This window comes from Globicephala melas, chromosome 2 (genome assembly GCF_963455315.2).
Source record: "Globicephala melas chromosome 2, mGloMel1.2, whole genome shotgun sequence".
Lineage (NCBI taxonomy): Eukaryota > Metazoa > Chordata > Mammalia > Artiodactyla > Delphinidae > Globicephala > Globicephala melas.
The window spans coordinates 176996061-177021531 of record NC_083315.2 but is presented as its reverse complement, the minus strand read 5'-3'; the positions used below and the strand labels follow the sequence as shown (position 1 = coordinate 177021531).

The following is a 25471-nucleotide window of genomic DNA, read 5'->3' as shown; positions in this document are numbered from 1 at the left end:
CCGCAGGCCGCTCAGCCTTTCCTCCTGCTGCTGGCGCGCCGCCGTTGCGGACTGTAGGTCCCAAGTTCCGAGGCCTGGTGGCTGCGTCCTGGCCCGGAGGCCGCGGGTTCGAGTAGTCGCGTCTTCGCCGCGGCCCCGGAGCCCGTGCCCGTTCCGCGGGGCGCGACCGTGGCGGGCAGCGCCGTCCCGGCCCGCGCGGCGAATCTGCCGCTGCGAATCGGCGGGCTCGGCGGCGGCGGCCTCGCGAGAGTCTGGGCGGCGCGGACGCGGCTGCGGACGGGCCCGCGGACGGGCCCGGCGGACGCGCGGGCCGGCGGGCTGACTGGGGCCGGGGCCGGCGGGCGGGGGCCCGGCCTGGAGCCGCCGGCATGACTGGCCGCGTGTGCCGCGGCTGCGGCGGCACCGACATCGAGCTGGACGCGGCGCGCGGCGACGCCGTGTGCACCGGCTGCGGCTCGGTGCTCGAGGACAACATCATCGTGTCCGAGGTGCAGTTCGTGGAGAACAGCGGCGGAGGCTCGTCGGCCGTGGGCCAGTTCGTGTCGCTGGACGGTGGGTCCCGGCGGGGCTGGTGGGGCGGAGGACCGCGTGGCCAGTGGCCTCCGTGCGTGTGCGGTTCTGGCTTTAGTAACGGAACTTACCGGAACAGGGGAAAGGATGCGGCCTGGGGTCGGGGTCGTGGCCCATCCCCCTCAGCGCAGTCCCTTCGCTCCTTGGGGGGACAGTTGTTTGAATCTGGGGGTCGGGGACGTCAGCGCGTCCCCTCTCTCAGTCATCATAGTCGATCCAGCTCCTTTCGGGTTACAGTTGTATGAATTTAAACACATTTGGATTCGAGTAACACCACAGCGAGGATAGAGTTCCACAGCCCCACGCCTCCCCGCAGCGGCAGCTGCCCTCCGTCCCTGCAGTCTTGCCCTCCGTCCCTGGAACCAGCCCGTGGGCCACCTTCGGAGACTGGCATCTGTCCCTCAGCCCTGTGCCTTTGGGATTCGCCCAGGCTGTTGCGAGGATCTGGGCTCCTTCCTGTGCACGGCCCACGATTTGCTGAAGGACCTTTGGTTTGTTTCCAGTTGGGGGTGATTATGAATAGAGCTGCTAAAAACTTCGAGGATGGCTTCTTCCGTGGACATAGGTTTTCATTTCTCTAGGGTAGTTACCCAGGAGTGGATGGTAGCCGTATGTTTAACTTTATAACAAACCATCAAATGGATTTTCAATGTGGCTGGCACCGTTTTGCATTCTCACTAATTGCTTCACCAGAACTTGGTGTTGTGTCAGTATTTATATATATTTTGGGTGTGTTTTTAGTGTGTTGTGGTGCCTCATCTCCGTGTTGATGCATCTCCCTAATGCATAGTGATGTTAAACAGCATTTAATGTGCTTATTTGCCATCCCTTAATCCCCCTTGCTGAAATGTCTGTTCAAGTAGCTTTTTGCTCATTTTATATTCAGGTTGTTTGTTTCCTTACTGTTGAGTTTTGAGCATTCTTTAATATTGTAGTTACAAGTCCTTTGTTAGATACGTGATTTGCAGAGCAGAAGTTTAAAATTTTGATTAAAAGTTTTAAAATTTGATGCAGTCCACTTTATTGATTTTTTTTCTTTCATGGATTGTACTTTTCTCTTGTTGCAGAGCATGGGCTCTAGGCACGCGGACTCAGTAGTTGTGGATCGTGGGCTCTAGAGCACAGGAGCAGTAGTTGTGGCACATGGGCTTAGTTGCTTCGCAGCATGTGGGATCTTTCCAGACCAGGGCTCGAACCCGTGTCCCGTGCATTGGCAGGCAGATTCTTAACCAGTGCGCCACGAGGGAAGCCCCCGGTAGTAAGTCTTGAAATCAGATGTTGTGATTCCTCCAGCTTTGCTCTTCCTTTTCAGAATTGTTTTCGTTATTGTAGTTCCCTTCCCTTTTCATTCAATTTTAGAATAAGTTTGTGTATATTTACAAAAATTCTTGCTGGGGCTTTGACTGGAATTGCATTAAATCTCTTGATAAATTTGGAGAGATTTGACATTTTTACTATATTGTGTCTTCCAGTCCATGAGCACAGATGTCTCTCCATTCATTAGGTTTCCTTTGATCTTCCGTCATCGTTTGAAGTTTTCAGCATATAGCTCCTGTACATATTTTAGATGTTTACCTGAGACCCAAATAGAGCTGTTGTCAATAGTATTTTTCAGAAATTCAGTTTTCAGTTGTTCATGGCTGGCATATAGGAATACGGTTGATTTCTGCCATTGGCCTGTTTCCTGTGAGCTTGCTAAACTTATTAGTTCTAGGAGTATTTTTAAAAATAGATTCCTTGGGATTCTTGATGTAGACAATCATATTATCTATAAATAGGGGCTGTTTTCTTTCTTTTGTTTCTGTTTCTTGCTTTTGAGCAGACATGCTTGCCTTCTTCCCAGTCTTAGAGGGAAGCATTCACTCTCCTCCCACGCAATATGATGTTAGCTATAGGTTTTTGGTACCTGTTCTTCATCAGTAAAGTTGAGGAAGTTCTCTTTCCACTCCTAGTTCGCTGAAAGTTTTTATCATGAGTGGATGATGAGTTTTGTTTTTCTTCCTTGGTCTGTCAGTGTGGCTGGTTTTTGAATGTTCAACGTGCTTTGCATTCCTAGGGTAAACCCAATTGATCACTGGGTATTATTCTTTGTATGTGTTGCTAAATTAGATTTGTTCATATTTTGTTGGGGATTCTTACATTTATGTTCATGTGGTATATTAGTGTGCAATTTTCTTGTAATGTCTTTGTCTGGTTTTGATATCAAGGTAATGCGCCTCCTGGAATGAGTTGGGAAATGTTCCCTTCTCTTCCGTTTTCTGGAAGGATTGTGTAGAATTGGTGTTATTTCTCCTTTGACTGTTTGGTGGAATCTACTGGTGTAGCTATCTGGGCCTGGAGGTTTCTTTTTCAGAAGTTTTTAATTACAGGTTCAGTTTCTTTAATAGTTGTAGGTTTTATTTATATTTTAGAGTATCTCTTTCATGTCGGGTGAGTTTGTCGTTTTGAGGATTTGGTCCATTTGATCTAAGTTGCTGAATTTATGCACGTAGAGTTGTTGGTACTATTCCCTTATTCTTTGGATGTCCGCAGGGTCTGTAGTGGTGTCTCATTTTCCTTTCAGATATTGGTGTTTTGCATCTTTCTCTCTTTTTCCCTTTATTTCTCCTGCTGGAAGTTTATCAATTTTTTTGATCTTTCCAAAGAACCGGTTTGGGGTTTCATTGCTTTTTTTCTCCTGTTTTCTGCATGGCACACGTCTTTGTGTTCTTTTTTTTGTTGTTCTTTGTTTTTTTTTCGTCTTTGTGTCCTTCCTGAGCAACTTCCTGGGACTGCTGTGGCGGAGTCTCCCTGGCACTGTGTTTGCAGCTTTGTCACATGTTGCCAAACTGCCCCCTCAGTCATCCAAGACTTTGATGCCTGTTGGGAAGAGAGTAACAACGACAGTAAGAAGGAATAATCATAGTAGCTGACACTTAGGGTTTCCCATGGGAGGCACTGTGCTGAGTGCATCCCTTGTACCTGATGACAGCCTGTCCTCACTGCAGACGACAAAGCTGGGTGCAGAGGAGTCCTGGACGTGAGAGATGTGCTGCCACCTGTGGGCAGTGACGTTGGTCCCACGGCCTGTGAGCACAGGCTCAGAGCTGGGTGCCCTTTGGTGGTGTGATTTAAAGGTGGTATGAACCCGGGCTGGCTCTGTCCGGTGGGCTCACTCTCTGGAGGGAAGCGCTGCAGGGGTTGTGGGTTCTCAGCTCCTGTGTAGAGGGCGGAGAGGGAGGGGCGAGGGGCGCCGCCTCCTCCAGCAGCCCCTCCCTCCCCTGGGTGGATCCCTCCCAGACTCCTGGCCTCCTCCCTTCCCCATCACAACAGCAGCCGCCCTGGTAGTCGGCTCTGGCTGCTGTCAGCCTGCCTGGTGCGGAGTGTATGCCCAGCTGGCCCCCCAGCTCTTCCTTCGCTCCAGCCTCATCCTGGAAGCTGGGCCTTCTCTCTGGGGTGCCCTTGTGCAGGGCCCAGGGCCGCTGTCTTTCTTAAGCGTTCTTGTTTACTCTTTGAGAAGGAGTGGTGGGTGGTTAGCTCCTCAGTTCACTTGAGAATATGTAAATTAGACGTCAGGGCCCTGTGGCCAGCGGCCCTGTCACCAGCTGGGTTTCTGACTGTGACCCAGGCCCAGGGTCCAGAGGCGAAGAATCCCAGTCCCCCTGGGTCCCCTGGTAGATGTTTGAGGATCGGCAAAGTGTGAGTCCAGCGTCCCAGGCTGGACTCGCAGAGTGGTGGCAGCTAGGGTGGTGCTGGGGACGCCTGGGCTGTGTCTTTCAGTTGATGGGCAGCTGGTGAGGGGATGGGCGTGGCTGAGAGAAGGGATGGATGTGAGGACTGCAGGATGGCAAGGTGGTGGGCAGAGCTGGGGCAGCTGGGCCTCTGCGGGCCTGAGGAGGGTCCTGCTGAGTCATGGGGGAAGGGCTCACCAGAGCGTCAAGGAGCTCAGGGGCAGAGTAGGGCTTCCTGGCACAGGCCCACGCCAGCATCCCGTCCCTGGTGTCGGTGCTGAAGGTCTCGAGGACAGCAGGTCTTTCCCCTGGGTGTCCCCTGCAGTTGATGGTGCACAGTGAGCCCGTGGGCCCCTCCCGGGAGCTGTACCTGCTGCTCCCCCAGGATGAAACCCAGAGGCAGAGGGAGCTCCTGCTTCCCTGGGTCCTTCCCTTCCTCTTCTGGGGTGCACTCCCATGGGTTCCATGACCACAGCTTTTAATCGCTGCAAACTTTGTCCCTGAAGTCAAGGTGTCTGTAAGTGCTAGTGTTCTCGTGGTTATGAGTAATGAGGTGCTTTCCATGCGTAAAACGATGAGGAAGGTTTGGTGCCCAGCTCTGGTGGGGGTGGAGCCTCTCTTGCTCGCTGGGGCAGCTCCCTGGGTCCTAAAGAACAGCAGACCCACCTGCCCTCTGCCTGGCTTGTGCCCTGCCCGGAGAGGGTTCTCTCGGGCACAGCCTACCAGGTGTCCTGGGCAAGCTCTGGTCCTGGAGTTTCAGAGGTTCTGCATCTCTGTTTCTATCTTGTGGCCCCTCAGAGCCCCACTGAGTCCCTGCGGGAAGGGACCTGCTCTCAGGAAATGGCCGAGTTTTGTCCTGGAGGCACTTGCGTGAGAGGAATGTTGTTCCTAAAATGTCATTTGCTGCTTTTATCACCTGCCATGCTGCATGCTGCGTGGTTTCCATAATCAGACTCTTAATCGTGACGAAACAGGCTCTTCAGTAGCTGTGTCTGGTTGACAGAAGTTTAGGCTGCCGCCACTGTTTAGCTGTTGATTCACCGACCGCAAGAGGTATGTGTCCAGCCACGGCCCCATGCCCGGGGCTCAATGTGGACTTGCTGAGTGTTTCGGGTGCCTTAGGGGAGTTATGCCAACGTCCGAGCTCAGGTCGAGGGGCCACTGGATTTCTCTTCCGTCCTGGAACCGCCCAGCTGGACCTCGTGCAGTTGTCCCCCCTTAAAAGGAGTTTCACAGCAGTGACAGAAACCCCTCACTTTAAATAAAATGAATACAGACTTAGGAAAGGTTTTGCTTACCCATGTGAGAGGGATCTGTGAGTGAACTGGAGGACGGGGCTTTGTGCTGCTTTTCTGTTTGTGGTCTTGGGGTGTTGGTGTTGCTGGCTTTGTCCTCAGTGCTCAGAGTGGCCGAGAAGCACCCCCCGCTCCCCCACCAAGTTGCAGGGGTCAGGCCTTTGCACCTTCTTGCTTTTGCAGCCACAGCTGGGAGGGGCACAGGTGCATCTGGGTGGAATTTCCGGCCCCTCCCCTGCTGTCCACAAGGGGGCAGTCTTGGCCCGGCTGTGCTGATAAGAACTGCAACTTCTACTTGTTAGATGTAGCTGGTTGTATCTTGTTTGTTACAGGATCTTGTTATAGAAAATACCAAATGTTTTTAGAAGTAGAGGGAATAATATGAAGGGCATCTGAAAGACAAGTACAGCGTGCATTGATGGTTTTGGTCAGAGGTGGTACTCAAGCTTTCTTTCACGCTTCAGGGGACCCTAGCCCCGTGGTGTTAGCTATTTGAGATTTGCTGAATAAGCACTTTTCATAGGCTCCACCACTGCTTTCCAGATGTTATCTACTGTAACCAAATCCCCAGTGGGTAGTATTTGTTGAATAAAAGAATATGCATCCATTTGGCAAGCAGGTTTTGACCTGCCCCCTCCCTTCCCCCAGCTGGCCGGACCTAGTAAGGCACCTTCCTTGCCAGGACTTAGTCCCCGTTTCTCTTGGGAGCACATGCAGGACTGAGGCTACGTACAAGGGCCTTGGAGAGCACCAGGGTGGTGTGTGTGTATATGTGAGCGTGTGTGAGTGTGCACGGGGGCAGGAAGCATCAGCTCCCAGAGCAGGTGGGGCCGGAGCAGCCCCAGGAAGCGTGACTGGGGCGTTGGGGAGAGACAGGGAAGGACAGCACCGCAGCAGGAAACAGAGGTCCTGGAAGTGCAGGGGGGAGCGCCTGCAGAGAGTGCAGGGGGGGAGTGAGGGGAGAGGGTGAGGGGAGGGCGTGACCTCTCAAGGTCTTGCAGTGCCTTTAACGCTCACCCAGAACGAGGCTCTGCTCTTACTCAGCAGCATCTTCGGGTGACCTGCCCTGGTCGCTTCCCATCTGTGTCTAAGCAGGGAGAGGTGGCTGGGAGGAAGGCCCCCCAGGGTCCTCGCGCCTGGAAGGTGGGGCTTCAGGGGATTTATACCCTTACGTTGTTCTTTTTCTAATGCAACATTATTGTAATTGTTTGCTTAAAACATGTGCTGATTTCCGCTAAAACAATGGGGTGATTTTTTTTCCTTTTTCTCAAATAAAAGTTGGGCAGCACTGCACGCAGGTCAAAATGTGGCCGTCCTCGTCAGGGGGCTGAGGGGTTGTGGCCTTCTTCAGTGGTTCCTACGTCCAAAAGATCACAAATATAACAATCCTGAAGTGTATAAAAGCTGCCACAAAATAGGGGGGTACAAGATGCAGACCCCCAGTCTCAGGCCGGTGAGCCCCTGTCGGGCTTCTGCAGAGTCAGAGGTAACACTGGAGTGTTGGAGGCTCCTCATTTCTGGGCCGGGTGGACAGGTCTCCCCTGGGCCCTGCACTGCTCCTGGCCCTCTCCAGGCCCCCAGTGTGCCCTGCCTGGCCCTCTCCCTCCCTGCCCTCTATGGCCAGCTTCTTGAAGACACTAAGTTTGTGGTAACTTGTCAGGGCAGTGATAGAAAGCCAACACACCCAGGGTGACAGCAAAACCTTCCCCAGGCACCGCCACCTGTCCCCAGGCTCCACATCCTACTGTGAGAGAGCCATGGGCTCCCTGCCAGTACCCACTGGGGCCGGCGCCTAGACCCCACCATCGGACCACAGGAGTTGGTGGGGGACGCTGCCCAGTCCTGGGCCTCAGCCCCAGGGAAGCTGCTGAGGCGGGGACGCTGGGTGCTGGGGCCACCAGCCAGCCAGCCCCCTGCTATGCTCCCGGCTGCTTCCAGCTGCTCGTAGCCCACTAACTGCCCAGCCAGGCCTACTTGTTGCTCGTTTCAAAGTTTTCTTAGCCCATCTGATTTCTTTCTTTCCCAGCTGACCTTTAGAATCGTTTTGCTGAGATCTTTAAAGAATCTTGTTAGTGCTGGTTTGGGATTTGGTTGCAGTCACAGAGAAGCCGAAGGCCGACTTGTTCTCCGCTGTCTGTGCTGGTAGCCGGCCTATGGATGACCCAGAGGTCCCTGCTGGCCCCAGGAGGTGGGCCACGTGTTCTCCTCAGGGGCCTATTCTCAGACTTCAGTGATCTGGCTTCCCAGATCCCTGTCACTTCTGAGTTTCCATTTCATCCTCCAGCAGGCCCTGCACCCTTACCTCCCCCACGTGGCTAACAGTGTGGGGTCGTGTTCCCTAACTTCGGGAGCCTCTAATCCTTTGCTCTGTACTTCGTAACAGACACACTGGCCTGTGGGATGCGCAGCGCTTCCCCGCTCCCCCGCCTGTGCCTGGCCGCCTGCGCCCCTCACTTAGGCGTGGCGCTCGTTTGAAGATCGCGCTTCAGCGCTGGGGTTTGTAAGTCTGGTGAACAATCTGGATGTCCACCTGGCTGTCTTCACAGGGTATCAGGGCAGAAGTCCCCGCCCTGAAGCCTTGCAGAGTGGAGCATGTGAGACGTCCTGGGGGGGCTTGCCGTTGGTGGGAGGTTCAGAACAGAGCGCCCGTAGGTGCAGCTATAGCTACGCGTTGGGTTCCAGGGCTTCCTAGGTTGCTGCTCTGTGGGCGGGCAGCACACAGATGGGTAGAGGTGCGAGCGTCTCCTGCAGACTGGCTCCTGCCCTCCCCCCCGCCCCCCGGGAGATGGATGCGATAATAAATGTGAATTGGCTGGCCCACGGCCCGCAGAGGGCCAAGGTGAGGGGCTGGGCTGGGCCGGGCCAGGCCTGGGCCGTAGTTGGGAGAGCTGTGTGACAGTCTCTTCTGGGACATGGTTAGAGAATGCAGATGGGCATGGTCCACGCCCTCGGCTCCAGGTCAAGGCCACGACCCTGTCAGCAGGGCAGAGGTGTGAGTGGTGCGGTGAGATGCTCGCTGCTGCCTGCTGCTCTGAGTCTTGCTCCAGAGACACTGATGCACGAAAGGGCTGTTGACACAGATCTCTGCCCAGTGTCGGCTCATGAGTCTGATTTGTGTCTCCAGGTGCTGGCAAAACCCCGACCCTGGGCGGCGGCTTCCACGTGAACCTGGGAAAGGAGTCAAGAGCACAGACCCTGCAGAATGGTATTTCCCGCCGTGGGTGCTGCTGGAAGAGGGTGGGCTCCTGAGGCGGGACAGGGACGTGGGACGAAGGATAAGAGTGACAGCCTGCCGTGAGCCCCCGCATGCTTGTCACCAAGCCAGTGCAGGCCCCACTTCTGGGAGGACTTGTTGGCGGAGTCCCCTCCCCGGGTCGTCAGGACCCTGCCTGGGTGCCCTGCAGTGCCCTGGGCCTCCTGTAGGGGCTCTCTGCCAGGGCTACTCTGAGGTCTCTGGACCCTAACGGGCCCACACCTGTTACAGTTTCAGTTGCGATAAGCACAGGAAAAACAAATGTATAGCAGTTTGATGTGTGGTGCCACTTTTGTTGTATTTTGTAACCATCCCAGTCCACAACAGATTGGAGAAATGTCTGTTCAAACCTTGGCCTGGGGACTTCCCTGGTGGCGCAGTGGTTGCGAGTCCGCCTGCCGATGCAGGGGACGCGGGTTCGTGCCCTGGTCCGGGAGGATCCCACATGCCGCGGAGCAGCTGGGCCCGTGAGCCATGGCCACTGAGCCTGCGTGTCCGGAGCCTGTGCCCCGCAACGGGAGAGGCCACAGCAGTGAGAGGCCCAAGTGCCGCTAAAAAAAAAACAAAACAAACCTTGGCCTGTTTTTAATTGGGTTATTTGTCTTCTTATTGAATCGTAAAAATTCTTTATGTGTTTTAGATACAAGTCTCTCTTATCAGTTATATGACGTGCAGAAAATTTTCACCCGTTCTGTGGGTTTCTTCACTCTCTTGGTGGTATGCTTTGAAGCACAAAGGTTTTCAATTTTGATGATGTGCGGTTTATTTACTCCTTTGTTGCCTGTGCTTTTTGTGTCGTAAGAAAGGTTGCCTGATTCAATCCAAATCGCAAAGATTTATGCTTATGTTTCCTTCTGAGTGTTGTGGTTTTAGCTCTTAGGTTGAGGTTTTGATCCCCTCTTAGTTTTTGTGTCTAGTGTAAGGTAAGGGCCCTACTTCACTCTGTTGCATGTGGATATCCAGCTTTCTCAGCATCATTTGCTGAACAGACTGTATTCAGTTGGCACCCTTGTCAAAAGTCAGTGACCGTAAACGTGAGGGTTTGGATTCTCACCTCTGTTCCATTGGCCTGTGTCTGTCCTTTTGCTAGTATCACACTGTTTTGGTTATTGCATCTTTGTAGCAAGTTCTGAAATCAGGAAGTGTGAGTCCTCCCAATTTGTTCTTCATTTTTAACATTGTTTTGTTGACTATTCTGAGTCCCTTGAATTTACATATGATTTTAGGTTCAGTTTGTCAGTTTCTGCAAAGCAGCCAGCTGTGATTCTGATAGGGATTTACATTGACTCTGTAGACCAATTCGGGGAGTATTGCTGTCTTAACAAGATGAAGTCTTCTGAGACCTGAACGTGGAATGTCTTTCCATTGATTTAGGTCTTCCATAATTTGTTTCAACAATTTTTATGGTTTTCAGAGTATAAGTTGTACATTTCTTTGCTAAATTTATTCCTAAATATTTTATTCTTTTTGACTATTGTAAATTGAATTGCTCTTTACATTTCATTTTTTGGTTGTTTGTTGCCAGTGTATAGAAATATGAGAGGTATTTGTATGTTGATCTTGTATCCTGCAGCCCTTGAAAAACCCACATATTATAATAGTTGTTTTAGCGGATTCCTGAGAATTTTCTATATATAAGATCACGACATCTGAAAATAGATATAGCTTTGCTATACTTTCTAATCTAGACACTTTTATTTATTTTTTTTTTTGCGGTACGCGGGCCTCTCACTGCTGTGGCCTCTCCCGTTGCGGAGCACAGGCTCCGGACGCGCAGGCTCAGCGGCCATGGCTCACGGGCCCAGCCGCTCCGCGGCATGTGGGATCTTCCCGGACTGGGGCACGAACCCGCGTCCCCTGCATCGGCAGGTGGACTCTCAACCGCTGCACCACAAGGGAAGCCCTAGACACCTTTTAATTTTCTTCCCTGACAGCCCTGGCTAGAACCTCCAGCACCACGGTGAATCCAGGTGTCTTATTCCTGATTTCAGGAGAAGTGTTCAGTCTCTCACCATTAAGTGTGATGTTGGCTGTGGTGAGCTCAGGCAGGGACACCTTCTGCTGGGACCTCTCAGACACTCTGTGAGGACGCTGTCAGGAAGGTTATGGCACATAAGAGTGCCTCCGTCTTGGGCGTGTCCCTAAGCGCCGCGATCTTCACTTGCACGCTGGGAAGATGGGCTTGGTGAGTTCCAGCATCCTTACCTATATGCTGGTCACCTTCTCCTTGGCTCTCGAGGACCCGCCTCCTGTTGCTGCTGTGGATGGGAGTGGCCAGCATAGACTCGGCCAGCAACTCCTCCGTCCAGTAGGGCTGACATCCACGTCGGCTGACTACCGTGAGGGCAGGTGGTGGGCTTCCAATTATGACTCGCGTCAAAATGTTGTAAATTTCCCATTGAGCTTTCTCCTCTGACCCCATGGGTTTGTTAGTGTCGTTGGCTCTCCCAGCTTGACTCTTCTGTGTTTAGAGCTCATACTCTGTTGGGTTTCAGTCTTTTGAAATGATTTGACGCTTGCGTTAGGGCCCAACATATGGTCAATTACAATCAGTTTGGGCACCTGAAAATATTTTTCTGCAAAAAGTGGGGTGTTCTGTACATGTCACTTGGGTCAGATTTCCTCCCAGTGCTCACTGATTTTGGTTCTGCTTGTCTGTCTGTCTGTCACTGAAAGGGCATATTAAGATCTCCATGATGATTGTGGGTTTGTCCATTTCTACCCATAGTTTTGTTGGTCTTTTGTTTTGCCTGTTTTAAGACTATGTGTATAGAAGTTTAGCGCATACAAATTTATTTATTTAGGCCGTGCTGCGCAGCTTGCAGGGTCTCAGTTCCTAAACCAGGGACTGAACCCAGGCCACGGTGGTGAAAGCCCGGAATCCTAACCACTAGGCCACCAGGGAGCTCCGTAGTGAACACAAATTCACAATTATCCCTGGCTGGTAGCCTGAGTCTCCATTGCTAGAGTAGTGCCCTGGCCTTCAGCCCCACTTGTGCTGGCCCACTTCCACCCCTTTCCACTAGCTGGTGCTGTCACATAATGTTTCTTTTTCTCTGTGGCTGACTTGAAGATCTTCTGCACATGAAGAAGTTTATCCCCTATAGAGAGTGTATCTATTTCCAGACTTCCCTGGTGGCACAGTGGTTAAGAATCCGCCTGCCGGGCTTCCCTGGCGGTGCAGTGGTTGAGAGTCCGCCTGCCAATGCAGGGGACACGGGTTTGAGCTCTGGTCTGGGAAGATCCCACATGCTGCAGAGCAGCTAAGCCCATGCACCACAGCTGCTGAGCCTGAGCTCTAGAGCCTGCGAGCCACAACTGCTGAGCCCATGTGCCACAACTACTGAAACCCACGTGCCTAGAGCCTGTGCCCGGCAACAAGAGATGCCACCGCAATGAGAAGCCTGCGCACCACAACGAAGAGCAGCCCCTGCTCGCCGCAACTAGAGAAAGCCTGCACGCAGCAACAAAGACCTAACACAGCCAAAAATAAATAAATAAATAAATTTATAAGGAAAAAAAAAAGAACGTATATATTTTCAAAAACCTAGAGTAGGTGGTACATCGGACTCAAATCAGTTGTAGTTGTAAAGAGCAGCATTCATGCAGACGTATTCATGGAAGTGAAACTGGAAACTAGCAATAAAGGAAGAGAAATAACCCACCTAATTAAAAAAAACTTCAGATAGCCCTTGGTTTAAGTACAAAATCAAAGCAGAACTCGCGGACTCCTCGGAACGGGCTCGCTGAGGTCTGAGGCCGAGGTGGAGCCCACTCAGCTGTTTGGGGAGGCCCAGAGCCTGGGGGGCAGCCTACTCTGTCGTCCTCCTCACACCTTTCCTGGGGCTCCTGCCTGGGGTCAGCGGCCAGCGGCCTGGCCCCTGAGGAGGGGCTGGCCCTCCCTCCGCCCACCGTGGTAGGTGTACCCTCCTGTCTTCGGCTGCCTTCCCCGGTGTTATCGTCCTATCTCTGTCTGGGTGGGGGCTGCAGGGACCGAGGGGTGCCGTCTCTCCACAAGGTGCCTCTTTTCTCCGGACCGGACCGGAGCTGACCTGTTGTCCTCCCCCGGGGAAGACTCCTGTCTTTTCACTTCCCACCACCCACCCCCAGTCTGTTGGATTGGGTTGAAATCTATGGATTTAACTTCAGCTGTTACTCTTTGTGTTAGGTTTTGGGTCCCTTTCTTAGAAAACAAGAGAGTTGGGAGAGGAACAGACGGCTTGGACTGTGATTCCGTTCACGCGGGGGTCTGCGCCTCCTGGCCCCCCTCCCTCCCTGGAGGTGTGGTGCCCGCGCAGGTCCCTCTCTAGGGCCGTCTCTGGTTTATTGGGAACGTGCTCAGGTCCCAACTGAGGTGCAGCTCAGTGAGAGAGAAGCCCTGGACTCTTCCCTCCGGGTGCCTGGACGGGGCTGGAGCGGGCGCCCCACTTAGCGTGGAAAGGGCATCCTGGGTGCCAGCGAGGCGATTTGGTCCAATCTGAGTGTCCGTCTCACTCTCTTTTTCTTGCTTAATTTGGCCCTTTTGGGGTTTTCTGTCTATCTTGGAAGTTCTGAAATGCTTCTAGGCTGGAGCATTGGTCACTGACTTGATGAACCCTTTCACATGGGAGGCATTTCTCAGGGAAACTTTTTATTCTGTTCTTTTTGTTTGTCTGTTTTTCTTCATATAACGTATGTATAGTAAAGTGCGTAAAATATACCAGCCTTAAGTGAACTGCTTGATTAATGTGTATGACTTAAGGCCTGGGCTCAGATCATGGTTGAGCATGTTTCTTGTACCCCAGGAAGCTCCCCACTGTCGATTAGTTTTACTTGGTTTTCTGCTTCAGACAATTAGAATCACAGAGAATGTCCTTTTGGTGTGTGTATTTCAGCAGTTTGTTTATTGCCACGTAGGATTTCATTTGTGAATATACCACAACTTATTTATCTGCTTTTCCTATCCATGGACGTTTGGCATCTCCAATTTTGGCTGCCGTGTGTGTTCTTTTTTTTTTTTTAATACGTTTTTACATTCTTTATTTTTAACATTTATTTTATTTTTTTGGCTGCATTGGGTCTTAGTTGTGGCACGCAGGATCTTTGTTGAGGTGTGCAGGATCTTTCTTTGTGGCGCTTGGGCTCTTCGTTGCAGCGCTGGACTTCTCTCTAGTTGCGGCATGTGGACTCTGTAGTTTGCGGCGCATGGGCTCTCTCGTTGAGGTGCACGAGTTCAGTAGTTGTGGTGTGAGGGCTTAGTTGCCCAGCAGCACGTGGGATGTTAATTCTCTGACCAGGGATCTACCCGAGTCCCCTGCATTGGAAGGCAGATTCTTTATCACTGGTTTCCTTTGCTGTGCAAAAGCTTGTAAGTTTGATTAGGTCCCATTTGTTTATTTTTGTTTTTATTTCTGTTGCCTTGGGAGACTGACCTAAGAAAACAGTGGTACAATTTATGTCAGAGAATGTTTTGACTGTGATCTCTTCTAGGAGTTTTACGGTGTCATGTCCTTTATTTATTTATTTGGTTGTGCCGGGTCTTAGTTGTGGCAGGCAGGCTCCTTAGTTGCAGCTCTCAGGCTCCTTAGTTGCGGCTCACCAGCTCCTTGGTTGCAGCATGCAGGCTCCTTAGCTGTGGCATGCAAACTCTTAGTTGTGGCATGCATGTGGCATCTAGTTCCCTGACTAGGAATCAAACCCAGGCCCCCTGCATTGGGAGCATGGAGTCTTATCCACTGCGCCACCAGGGAAGTCCCTATGGTGTCATGTCTTATGTTTAAGTCTTTAAGCTATTTTGAGTTTATTTTTGTGTATGGTGTGAGTGTGTGTTCTAACTTCATTGATTTACATGCATCTGTCCAACTTTCCCAGCACCACTTGCTGAAGAGATTATCCTTTTCCCATTTTATTTTCTTGCCTCCTTTGTCGAAGATTAATTGACTGTAGGTGTATGGGTTTATTTCTGGGCTCTCTATTGTGTTCCATTGATCTGTAAGTCTGTTTTTGTACCAATACCACACCATTTTGATTACTGTAGCTTCGCAGTATTGTCTGAAGTCTGGGCGAGTTATGCCTCCTGCTGTGTTTTTTTTCCTCAGGATTGCTTTGGCAATTCTGGGTCTTTTATGGTTCCATATAAATTTTGGGGTTATCTGTTCCTGTTCTGTGAAAAACGTCCTGGGTATTTTGATAGGGATCACATTAAATCTGTAGGTTGCTTTGGATGGTGCTGCCCTTTCAACACTATTGATTCTTCCAGTCCAACAGCATGGGATGTCTTTCCATTTCTTTGAATCCTCTTTAATTTCCTTTATTAATGCTTTATAGTTCTCAGCATATAAGTCTTTTACCTCCTTGATCAGGTTTATTCCTAGGTGTATATGTATATATATATTTTTTGGTGTTATTTCAAAAGGTATTTTTTTTTTACATTCCCTTTCTGATATTTCATTGTTGGTGTAAAGAAATGCAGCCAATTTTTGAATGTTGGTCTTGTATCGTGCTACTTTGCTGAATTCATTTATTAGGTCTAGTAGTTTTTGTGTGGAGTCCTTAGGGTTTTCTATATATAGTACCCTGTCATCTGCATGTAGTGACAATTTTACGTCTTCCCTTCCAATTTAGATACGTTTTATTTCTTTTTCTTGTCTGATTGCTCTGGCTAGGACTTCCAATACTACGTTGAATAGAAGTGGTGAGAGTGGGCATCCTTGTCTTGTTTGAGATTTTAGCAGGAAGGCTTTTAGCTTTTCACTGTTGAGTATTATATTGGCTGTGGGTTTGTCATAAGTGGCTTTTATCATGTTGAGATATGTTCCCTCTATTCCCACTTGGATAAGAGTTTTGATCATAAATGGATGTTGAATCATGTCAAATGCTTTTTCTGCATCATTTGAGATGACCATGTGGTTTTGGACTTTTCTTTTGTTAATGTGGTGTATTACATTGATTGACTTGCGAATGTTGAAACATCCTTGTGAACTTGGGATAAATCCCACTTGGTCGTGGTGTATGATCTTTTTTATTTTTATTTTTTTTGTGGTACGCGGGCCTCTCACTGTTGTGGCCTCTCCCGTTGCAGAGCACAGGCTCCGGATGCGCAGGCTCAGTGGCCATGGCTCACGGGCCTAGCCGCTCTGCGGCATGTGGTATCTTCCTGGACCGGGGCATGAACCCGTGTCCCCTGCATCGGCAGGCAGACTCTCAATCACTGCGCCACCAGGGAAGCCCTGTATGATCTTTTTTATGTGTTATTGGATTCGGTTTGCTAATATTTTGTTGAGAATTTTTGCATCTGTGTTCATCAGAGATATTGGCCTGTCACTTTCTTTTTTGGTGGTGTCTTTGTCTGGTTTTGGTATCAAGGTGATGATGGCTTCATAGAATGTCTTTGGGAGTGTTCCCTCCTCTTTATTCTTTTGGAAGAGTTTGAGAAGGATTGGTATAAATTCATCTTTGTATGTTTGGTAGAATTTGCTTGTGAAGCCATCTGGTCCTGGACTTTTGTTTGTAGGGAGGTTTTTGTTTTGTTTTGTTTTTTTAACAGATTCTATTTCACTTCTAGTGATTGGTCTGTTCAAATCATCTATTTCTTCTTGATTCAGTTTTGGTGGGCAGTATGTTTCTAGAAAGTTGTTCATTTCTTCTAGGTTGTCAAATTTGTTGCTGTATAGTTGTTCATAGTATTCTCTTATTTTTTTTTTTTTTTTGTATTTCTGCGGTGTCAGGTGAGATTTCTCCTTTTTCATTTCTTCTTATGTTTATCTGGGTTCTCTTTTCTTCTTGGTGAGCCTGGCCAGAGGTTTGCCAATTGTGTTTACCCTTTCAAAGAACCAGCTCTTGGTTTTACTGATTTTTTTCCCTATTTTTTAAAATCTCTATCTCATTTATTTCCTCCATGATCTTTATTATTTCCTTCCTTCTGCTGACTTTAGGTTTTGTTTGTTCTTCTTTTTCTAATTCTTTTAGGTGGTAGGTTAGGTTGTTTACTTGAGATTTTTCCTGTTTTTTGAAGGCCTGTATTGCTATGAACTTCCCTCTAAGAATTGCTCATGCTGTATCCCATAGATTTTGTATGGTTGTGCTTTCATTGTTGTCTGTCTTAAGGTATTTGTAGCATGTTATTTAGTCTTCATGTAGTCTTCTTTTTTTTTCTCATTTCTTTCCTGTGGTTGATGTCTAGTTTCATTGGCATTTTGGTCAGAGAAGATGCTTGAAATAATTCCTGTAGTTTTAAATTTGTTGAGGTTAGTTTTGTGCCCTAGTATGTGGTCAGTCCTAGAGAGTGTTCCATGTACGTTTGAAAAGAATGTGTATTCTGGTGGTTTTTTATTGGATGTAATGTCCTGAAAGTATCAATTAAGTCTAACTGTTGTATTATTTAGGACCTCTGTTGCCTTATTGATTCTGTCTGGAAGATCTGTCCATTGAATGAGTGGGATGTTAAAGTCTTCTACTGTTATTGTATTCCTATCTTTGTCTGCCTTTATCTGTTAGTATTTGTTTTATGTATTTGGTGCTCCTATATTAGGTGCATATATGTTGATGAGTGTAAAATCCTTTTCTTGTATGGATCCTTTTATCATTATATAGTGTCCTTTATCTTTCCTCATGGCCTTTGTTTTAAAGTCTATTTTGTCTGATACGAATAGTGTGACTCCCACTTTTTTGTCATTTCAGTTTGCACGCAATGTCTTTTTCCATTCCCTCACTTCCAATATGTGTGTGTCCTTTGCCCTAAAGTGGGTCTCCTGTAGGCAGCGTGTTATAGGCTCTTTTTTTTAAAAAAATTATTTATTTATTTTTGGCTGTGTTGGGTCTTTGTTGCTGTGCGTGGGCTTTCTCTAGTTGTGGTGAGCGGGGGCTACTCTTTGTTGCGGTGTGTGAGTTTCTCATTTCAGTGGCTTTTCTTGCTGTGGAGCACAGGCTCTAGGCGCGTGGGCTTCAGTAGTTGTGGCACATGGGCTCAGTAGTTGTGGCTCACGGGCTTAGTTGCTCTGCGGCATGTGCGATCTTCCCGGACCAGGTCTCGAACCCGTGTCCCAGGCATTGGCAGGCGGATTCCTAACCACTGATCCACCACCAAGGAAGCCTGGCTCTTGTTTTTTTAAACTCCAGTCTGCCACTCTGTGTCTTTTGATTGGAGCATTCAGTCTATTGACATTTAAGGTAATTATTGATACATATATATTTATTGCCATTTCAGACCTTGTTTTGCAGTTGATTCTTTGTTTCTTCTTTGTTCCTTTCTTTTTGTTTTTCTTTTTGTGGTTTGATGATTTCCTTTCATGCTTGTGTTCTTTTCGGTTTTGGTAAATCTGTTGTATATTTTTGATTTGCGGTTGCCCTGTTTTTCAAGTGTGTCAACGCCTTCTTATATCTGCTTGCTTTAGACTGATAGTCATATAGGCTTAAACACATTCTGAAAAAAAAGAAAAAGAAAAAGAATCTGCATTTTCTTACTGTCCTTCCCCACATTTTATGATTTTGTTGTCCCTTTTTACATCTTCATGTTTATCCTTTTGTTGTTCCTTGTGTTTATCATTGCTTTCACATATAGGTTTTTTTTTCTTTTTGATCTGTTAACTGGATAATTTAAGTGATTTACTGTCCGATTGTGATTTCCTCCTTCCTATATCTTCTTGCTGCTTTTCTATTTAGAGATGACCTTTCAGTATTTCTTTCAGGAGAGGTTTAGTATTGCTGTATTCTTTTCGTTTTTGCTTGTCTGAGAAGTTCTTTATTTCTCCTATTCTACCTGATAGTCTTGCTGGGTAGAGTGTCCTACAGTCGGTTGCAGGGTTTTTTCTTTCAAGACTTTGAGTGTATTTTGCCACTCGCTTCTGGCCTGCAGTGCTTCTGCAGAGAAATCAGCTGATCGCCTTGTGGGAGTTCCCTTGTAATTAACTCCGTTTTTCTCTTGCTGCCTTTAGAATCCTCTCTTTATCTCTACATTTGTCATTTTCATTACAGTATTTCTTGGTGTAGGTCTGTCTGGGTTCATCTTGTTTGGGACCCTCTATACTTCCTGTATCTGGATGTCTGTTTCCTGCTTTAGGTTTGGGAATTTCTCAGCCATAATTTCTTCAAACACATTCTCGGTCCCCTTTTCTCTTTCTTCTCCTTCTGGAATCCCTATTATGTGTACATTGGCTTGCTTTATATTATCCCATATGTCTCTTACATTGCTTTCATTCTTTTCATTTGGCTTTCTGTCTGCTGATTTGATTGGGTAATTTCCACTATTCTGTCCTCCAGGTCACTTATTCTTTCTTCTGCATTATTCATTCTGCTTTTCTGCCTTTAGCTCAGCTTTTGTCTCAGCAAATGAATTTTCTAATTTTTCTTTGCTCCTCTTTCTAGTTCTAGTTCCTTTTTACAGTAATCTGCATTTCTGTCAATAGTCTTTCTTAATTCTTTCAGTATTTTCATTACTGACTTTTTGAACCTGGTGTCTGTTAGACTGAAGAGGTTTCACTGTTCTTTCAGGGGAGTTCTCTTGGTCTTTTAAGTGAGAGTGCTTCCTCTGCCTCTTCATTTTTTTTTTTTTTTTGCCTCTTCATTTTGTTTATGTTTCCCTTACTCTGTGAGTTCAGGAGAAACAAATCTCTACTGTCGTCCCGGAGGGCTCTGTATATGCCGGCACATCTCTGTGTAGCTTGTGTGGGTTTCATATGTTTTTGGCGTGAGGGCTGTTCTTGCTTTGGACACTTGCTGTCTCCTTCAGCATGTGCCGGCCTTTATCCCCTTGAGAGGGGCGTGCAGGTGCATGGCCCACGCGCACGCTCCCGGGGGGGCGGGGCAGCGGTTGGCTTCTGGTCATGGGTCCCTGGTGGAGGCAGCTGGCTGCACGTACTCCGGGGAGACGGGGCAGTGGTTGGCGCCGGGTCGAGGGACCCTTGGCAGTGGTGGGCTGCCCATGCTCCGGGAAGGTGGGGGCAGTGACCTGCACCTGCTCACAGGACCCTCGGCAGCGCTGGCCCGCACTGCCTCTGAGGTCTGAGATGGCAGCAGCGACTAGCGCCTGCCCCTAGAGCTCTTGCAGGCGGTGCCCTGCCGCGTGAGAGCATGGACAAAGAAGCTCCTATGGTGGGCCTGTTCCTCTCCTTGTGTGCCCCCCAACAGTGGTGCCCTGCCTCTCTGGACTCCCTCATTTGTGGCGCACCACACCCCAGCCCCCTCAGGCTGTCTTCGTGCAGCCAAGCCTGGTCCTCTCCCCAGGGTCTGACCTCCAAAGCCCAAGCCTCAGCACCCAGCCCTCACCGGTCCCCGTGGACGGGCGTCTCAGACTGTGGAGAGCCTGTCGGCACCGATCCTCTGTGCAGGTCTCTCTCTGCTCTGCGCTCCCCTCTGTCCTGACAGATCTCCCCACCAGTGAGGGAACTTCCCATGTGTGGAAAGCTTTCCTCTTTCACAGCTCCCTCCCAGGGCAGAGGTCCTGTCCTGATTCCCTTCTCTCTTTCTTTTTTCCCTTTTTTTTTGGTCCTACCCAGTTACGTGGAGATTTTCTTGCCCTTTTGGAGGTCTGAGGTCTTTTGCCAGCATTCAGTAGATGTTCTGTGAGAGTTCCACAGGTAGATGTATTTTTTATTTTTTATTTTAAAAAATTTTTTGCCGCACCTCGCAGCATGTGGGATCTCAGTTCCCTGACCAGGGATCGAACCCGCGCCCCCTGCCGTGGAAGCGCAGAGTCTTAACCACTGGACCGCCAGGGAAGCCCCTGTAGATGTATTTTTGATGTATCTGTGGGAGGTGAGCTCTGCGTCCTACTTCTCCACCATCTTGATCCGCTCCCTTGAGGTTTGCATTTTTCACTGTGGACATCCAGTTACAACACCATTTATCAAAGAGACCATTCTTTCCTAGTCAATTGCATTGGTCCATTTGCCATAAATAAAGTGGCCGTAGACGGAGGAGTCAATTCCAGACTCTGGTAAGACACCACAGACACACTCTGTAGCTGCTGTCGGTTGGTCTGTCTGTCCTGAGCTAGTGCTACATCGTCCTGATCGCTGGGCATTCCAGTGATAACGTGGTGGTGTGAGTTCTCCAGCTTTGTTGTTCTAGCTCGTTCATTCTAGCTCCTTTGCGTTTCAAAATAAATGTTAGAATCAGCTTGTTGGTTTCCACAGGGAAACCTGCCGGTTTTTTGATTGGGATTTGCATTGAATCTATAGATCAATTTGTGGAGAATTGTTTCGTTTACTTATGAAATCTAATAGTTTATAAATTCTCTCCTTCATTAACACTCATGTGGTCTGGGACTAGACATTATTGCTTCTTCCTTTCCTGTCTTTATGGTCATCATTTATTTTCAGGGCTTTGTCACACTTTTATTGCTGTGTGTTGCTACACTCTCCAGGGAGGTGCTGAATAGAATGGTGGGATTGGGTGTTCTTGTCTGATTCCTGACAGTGATGGGAAGTGGTCAGTATTTCTCTGTTATTGAGAATGATGTTAGCATTTTGTCACATGCTTCTTTGTATTATTGAAATGATGATATATTTTTTCTGTTAATTTTGTTATTGTAATTGATTACGCCGATTGATTTTGTGAATGGGAAGCTCACCCCACATTTCTGGAATAAATCTCATTGGGTCTTGACACCTTGTTCTTTTTTTTGTTCTCTTAAGAGCTGTGTGTGATTTACCTGTTTCTTCTTTAAATGTGTGGAAGAATTTACTAGCGAAGCCATCTGGGCTTTGAGTTTTCCTTGTAAGGAGATTTTAATTACAGATACATTTCTTTAACAGGACAATTTTAAATAGGATTTTACTGGGCCCACTTAGGTTTTCTATTTCTTCTTGTCAGTTTTGGTAAGATGTGCTTTTCAATTTAATATCTGTTTCAGTAATTCAAATTCAGATTTGTTGCCATAGTCTTTCATAATATTCTCTTATGCTTTTAATGTGTTTCCTGGATTTTTAGTGATGTTCTCCTTTTATTCCTGACATTAGTAATTTATGCTTTATCCCTTTTTCTCTTGATTGATCTTGCTAGGAATTTATCAGTTTAGCAATTGTGTTAATCTTTTCAAAGAGTGCATGTGGCTTTGTTGATCTGCTGTCTGTTTGCTATTTGATTGGGTTCTGTTCTTTATTATTCTCTTTCTTCTACATCTTCTGTGTAGTTCATTATTCTTTTTTGGCTTCTTAAGTTGGAAACTTCATCAGTTTTTCAGGCTTTCTTTTTCTAATATTTGCATTTAAGATGTACATTTCTCTAAGCTCTGGTCTAGCTGTAACGTCCAAGTTTTGAGATAGCTATTTCTTTTTTTGTTTTTTTTTTTGTTGTTGTTGTTGTCGAAGTATAGTTGATTTACCATGTTGTGTTACAGATAGCTATTTCTCCTTTTAGTTCTGTGGATTTTTTTAAAGTTTTTATTTAAAATGGTGTCAGACCTGCAGACTTACAGCAGAGTTGCAGATACAGCGTCCTGAGCATTCCGGTTCCCAGCTTTCCCGGTAACACACACGTGGTCCGTAACCTTGGCACAGTGATCCATGCTGAGAAGGTGTGGCACGTGGCACAGGGCTGCTGACGACGCTGCACACCTGGCTCCCTGTCCCGGTCTGCCCACTCATGCCCTCTCTGCTTCAGGGTCCAGTCAGGGCCCCCGGGATGCATGTAGCCTCACCTTCCATAGTCTCCTCCCATCTGTGACAGTTTCTCCCAACCTGGACACACGGGAAGAGTCCTGGGTGGGTGTTTTATAGAAGGTTCCTCAGTTTGAGTTTGCTGTGGATTCTGGGGGGAGATCCCACAAAGACGTGGCGCCTTTCTCTTTGCCCCATAACAGGGCTACCTCAGGTCATGTGACTTGGCTCTGGTGATGTTGGCCTAGAACACTGCCAGGGTCCTCCACAAAATGTCTCACGTGTTTCTTTTCCATCCTCTGCCCCTTAGAAGCAACTCACTGAGTCCAGCCGCACTCAGAAACGGGAGGGAAACTGAGTCCCCCTCCCCGGGGAGGGGGATGTTAATGTTACTGCAAGATTGCAGGGAGGAACTTAGTGGCTGTGCAATGCCCTGCTTCTCCCTGAAGCCTTGCCTGCTGCTCCCAGTGGCCCTCAGCAGATCTTTCCTGCAGCAGCGCCTTTTGTGCTAAGGCCCTCATCCCTGCACCATTTTAGTCTTCGGAATTCTGTCAGGTAGCATTGTCCCTTTCCTGTTAGTTCTGTCAAGTTTTACTTTGTATGTTTTGAAGGTAAGCTATTAAGTACATACTGTTGCCCACCTTCAAATACAACAGCCAGTTACGTTACCAGCAACATGAGTTTACTCGGGAGAGGCAGGGGAATTGCAGTTCGGGACCCCCAAGCTATGGCAAACCACAGGCAAGTCCTGCAACAATGGAGAGGAGCCTTATTTTATGGGTGGGGGGGGCGGGGGAAGGAGGAAGTTGGGCGGGACTGCTTTGAAGGTTTTCCAGTCTCCATTGAAGGAAAGTGAGAGTTGAGGGTGGTGGCGGTTTCTCATTGGCTGGGCTGTTGCTGGGCCGGGAGAAAATCTTCCTTCCTCTTCCCAGGGCAGCGCACCAGCTTCTTCCTGCCCAGAAACGCGAAGCAAGCTGGGAAGGAGGGCCTGGTGTGGGAGCGCCCCTTTCAGGGATTCCTGCCTCCGTTTTAAGCGAGTTGCCCTTATTAATTTCCACACTGTAGGGCTGTTATTTCTTCCTGTGGTGTTCGTATGTTCTTATCACATGCCCTCTTTATTTCTAGTAATCCTTCTTGCCTAAAAGTCTGCTCCCTGTCTGGAGGGAGAGGCCTGCCCATGTCAGCTGTGAGCCTCCCTCTGTGGTTTGTCACCTGGCAGCTGCCCTTCTCCTTTGGGGCTGCATTCTGGGAGGGTCCCTTCCTCCAACTCCTAGCTCTCTTTTTATTTTTATTTATTTATTTATAAATTTATTTTATTTACTTATTTTTGGCTGCGTTGGGTCTTCGTTGCTACACTTGGACTTTCTCTGTTTGCGGCGAGCGGGGGCTATTCTTCGTTGCGGTGCGTGGGCTTCTCACTGCGGTAGCTTCTCTTGTTACGGAGCACGGGCTCTAGGCGCACGGGCTTCAGTAGTCATGGTGCACGGGCTCAGTAGTTGTGGCTTGCGGGCTCTAGTGCACAGGCTCGGTAATTGTGGCACATGGGCTTAGTTGCTCCACTGCATGTGGGATCTTCCTGGACCAGGGCTCGAACCCGTGTCCCCTGCATTGGCAGGCGGATTCTTAACTGCTGTGCCACCAAGGAAGCCCCGGACTGTGTCTTTTTAATTACAGCCTATTCATACATTTCTATGAATCGACATCTTTCTAATATTTTGAGGTTATGATGGGGCTTGACAAGCTCTCTTCTGTTAGCAGTCTGCTTGTGGAGCTTGGTGTTTCTCCCTCTTCATGTTGGCATTTTCTACAGATTCTCAGTTGTTAGTTCATGTTTATACGAACGCGGGTCTTAAATTGAACTCTTTACATCTGTCGCCCACCTGGGGCACCCATTGGCTTCTGAGTGCCCCTGGATGTGACCATGGGAGTGGCTTCTAGTGTGTCGCTGCGTGGGGACAGGTGTGACATGCTAGTGCACCGTGAGTCAGGCCAGCTGCACAGGCCTGGCTGGCGCTGTGAAGGTCCTTCCGGCCCGAGGGAGGCTTCTGGGGGAAGCCCTGTGATGTCGTGGCTTAGCTTCCTGAGCTGGGCCAGGTTAGACCCTCCTTCCACATGTTCCTGGGGCACTTGCCTGCCCGCATGCTGCTCTGTGTTCATTCTCGTGCTCTCTGCCGTCACCACCGTCCTGGAAGGATGCTGTTTGGCCACCGTCTCGAAGGGAGAAGCAGGCCTTATTTTTACAAAATGTCAAAAATTTGAACGCCCTCTGTGCTAGTGCGTTGCCTTTTTGCATTCATTTACTATTCCAAGGAGAGGAAGCTGTGGTTGGTTAATCAGGAGTCTGTTTTACATGAGTTTGCATTTGTTAATAACATCTTCGTGCATTTAAAAGCTGCACACATGCCTGCGTCATATGATTTGTTCAGTCTGCCAATTGTGCTGCTGAACTTGCGTGAATTAAAAACTCATTTGGGGGGGTGGGGAGTAACTGCCAGTGGGTACAGGGTTTCCTTTTGGGTGATGAAAATGTACCAAGGTGTGGTAAGGGTCGCACAACTCTGTGAACATACTAAACCACTCAACCTATAAACATTTTAAGTGGGCAGATGTTACAGTACGTGACTTACATTGCAATAAAGATGTTATAACTTACTGTAATAACTTCAAGCCCCCCAAGCTGCTGGGGGGGCCCTGGCCCATGGTGTGGGGGGTGGGGTGGGTCCTGGCGTCTGTGAGCTCCTCTGGGGAGCATCTCTCTCTCACCTTCCGTTGCAGGAGCTCCCAAACGCGCACTGAGGAGCTCGCTGGGAGCGAGACCCCGGCATTAGCAGGTCTCCCATCCGCCGCCCCGTTTCCCTCCGAGCCGGCTGGGCTGCGGAGTGGACCGCGTTTGTCTGTCTGGTGTGTCTGGCGTGAGAGCATGCAGTGCTGACGGGGAGCCAGTGCCCAGCCTCCCTGTCTTTCTGTCCAGATGGTCAGTATGTCGGCTGTTCCCCGGACTCGGCTCTGGCGCGGCGAGCGTGATCCCTTGTCACTGCAACCTGACCAGAGGCCTCAGAGCTGTGTGGG

General features: G+C 48.8%; 1 protein-coding gene across 6 annotated transcripts in view; it reads left to right on the top strand.

Moving 5' to 3' along the window:
• Window positions 1-280: 280 nt before the first annotated feature.
• Window positions 281-25471, top strand: part of BRF1 (BRF1 general transcription factor IIIB subunit) — a 70841-nt gene continuing 45650 nt past the window's right edge. For 5 of the 6 annotated variants that reach the window (XM_030883162.3, XM_030883161.3, XM_070045021.1 and 2 more), the window contains exons 1-2: window positions 281-552; window positions 8700-8780. In XM_030883162.3, coding sequence (XP_030739022.1) covers window positions 369-552; window positions 8700-8780 — 265 coding nt within the window. In that variant the 5' untranslated portion in view covers window positions 281-368. Of the gene's footprint in view, window positions 553-8699; window positions 8781-25471 lie in introns of those variants that run through there. The other variant, XM_070045022.1, reaches the window with a different exon arrangement.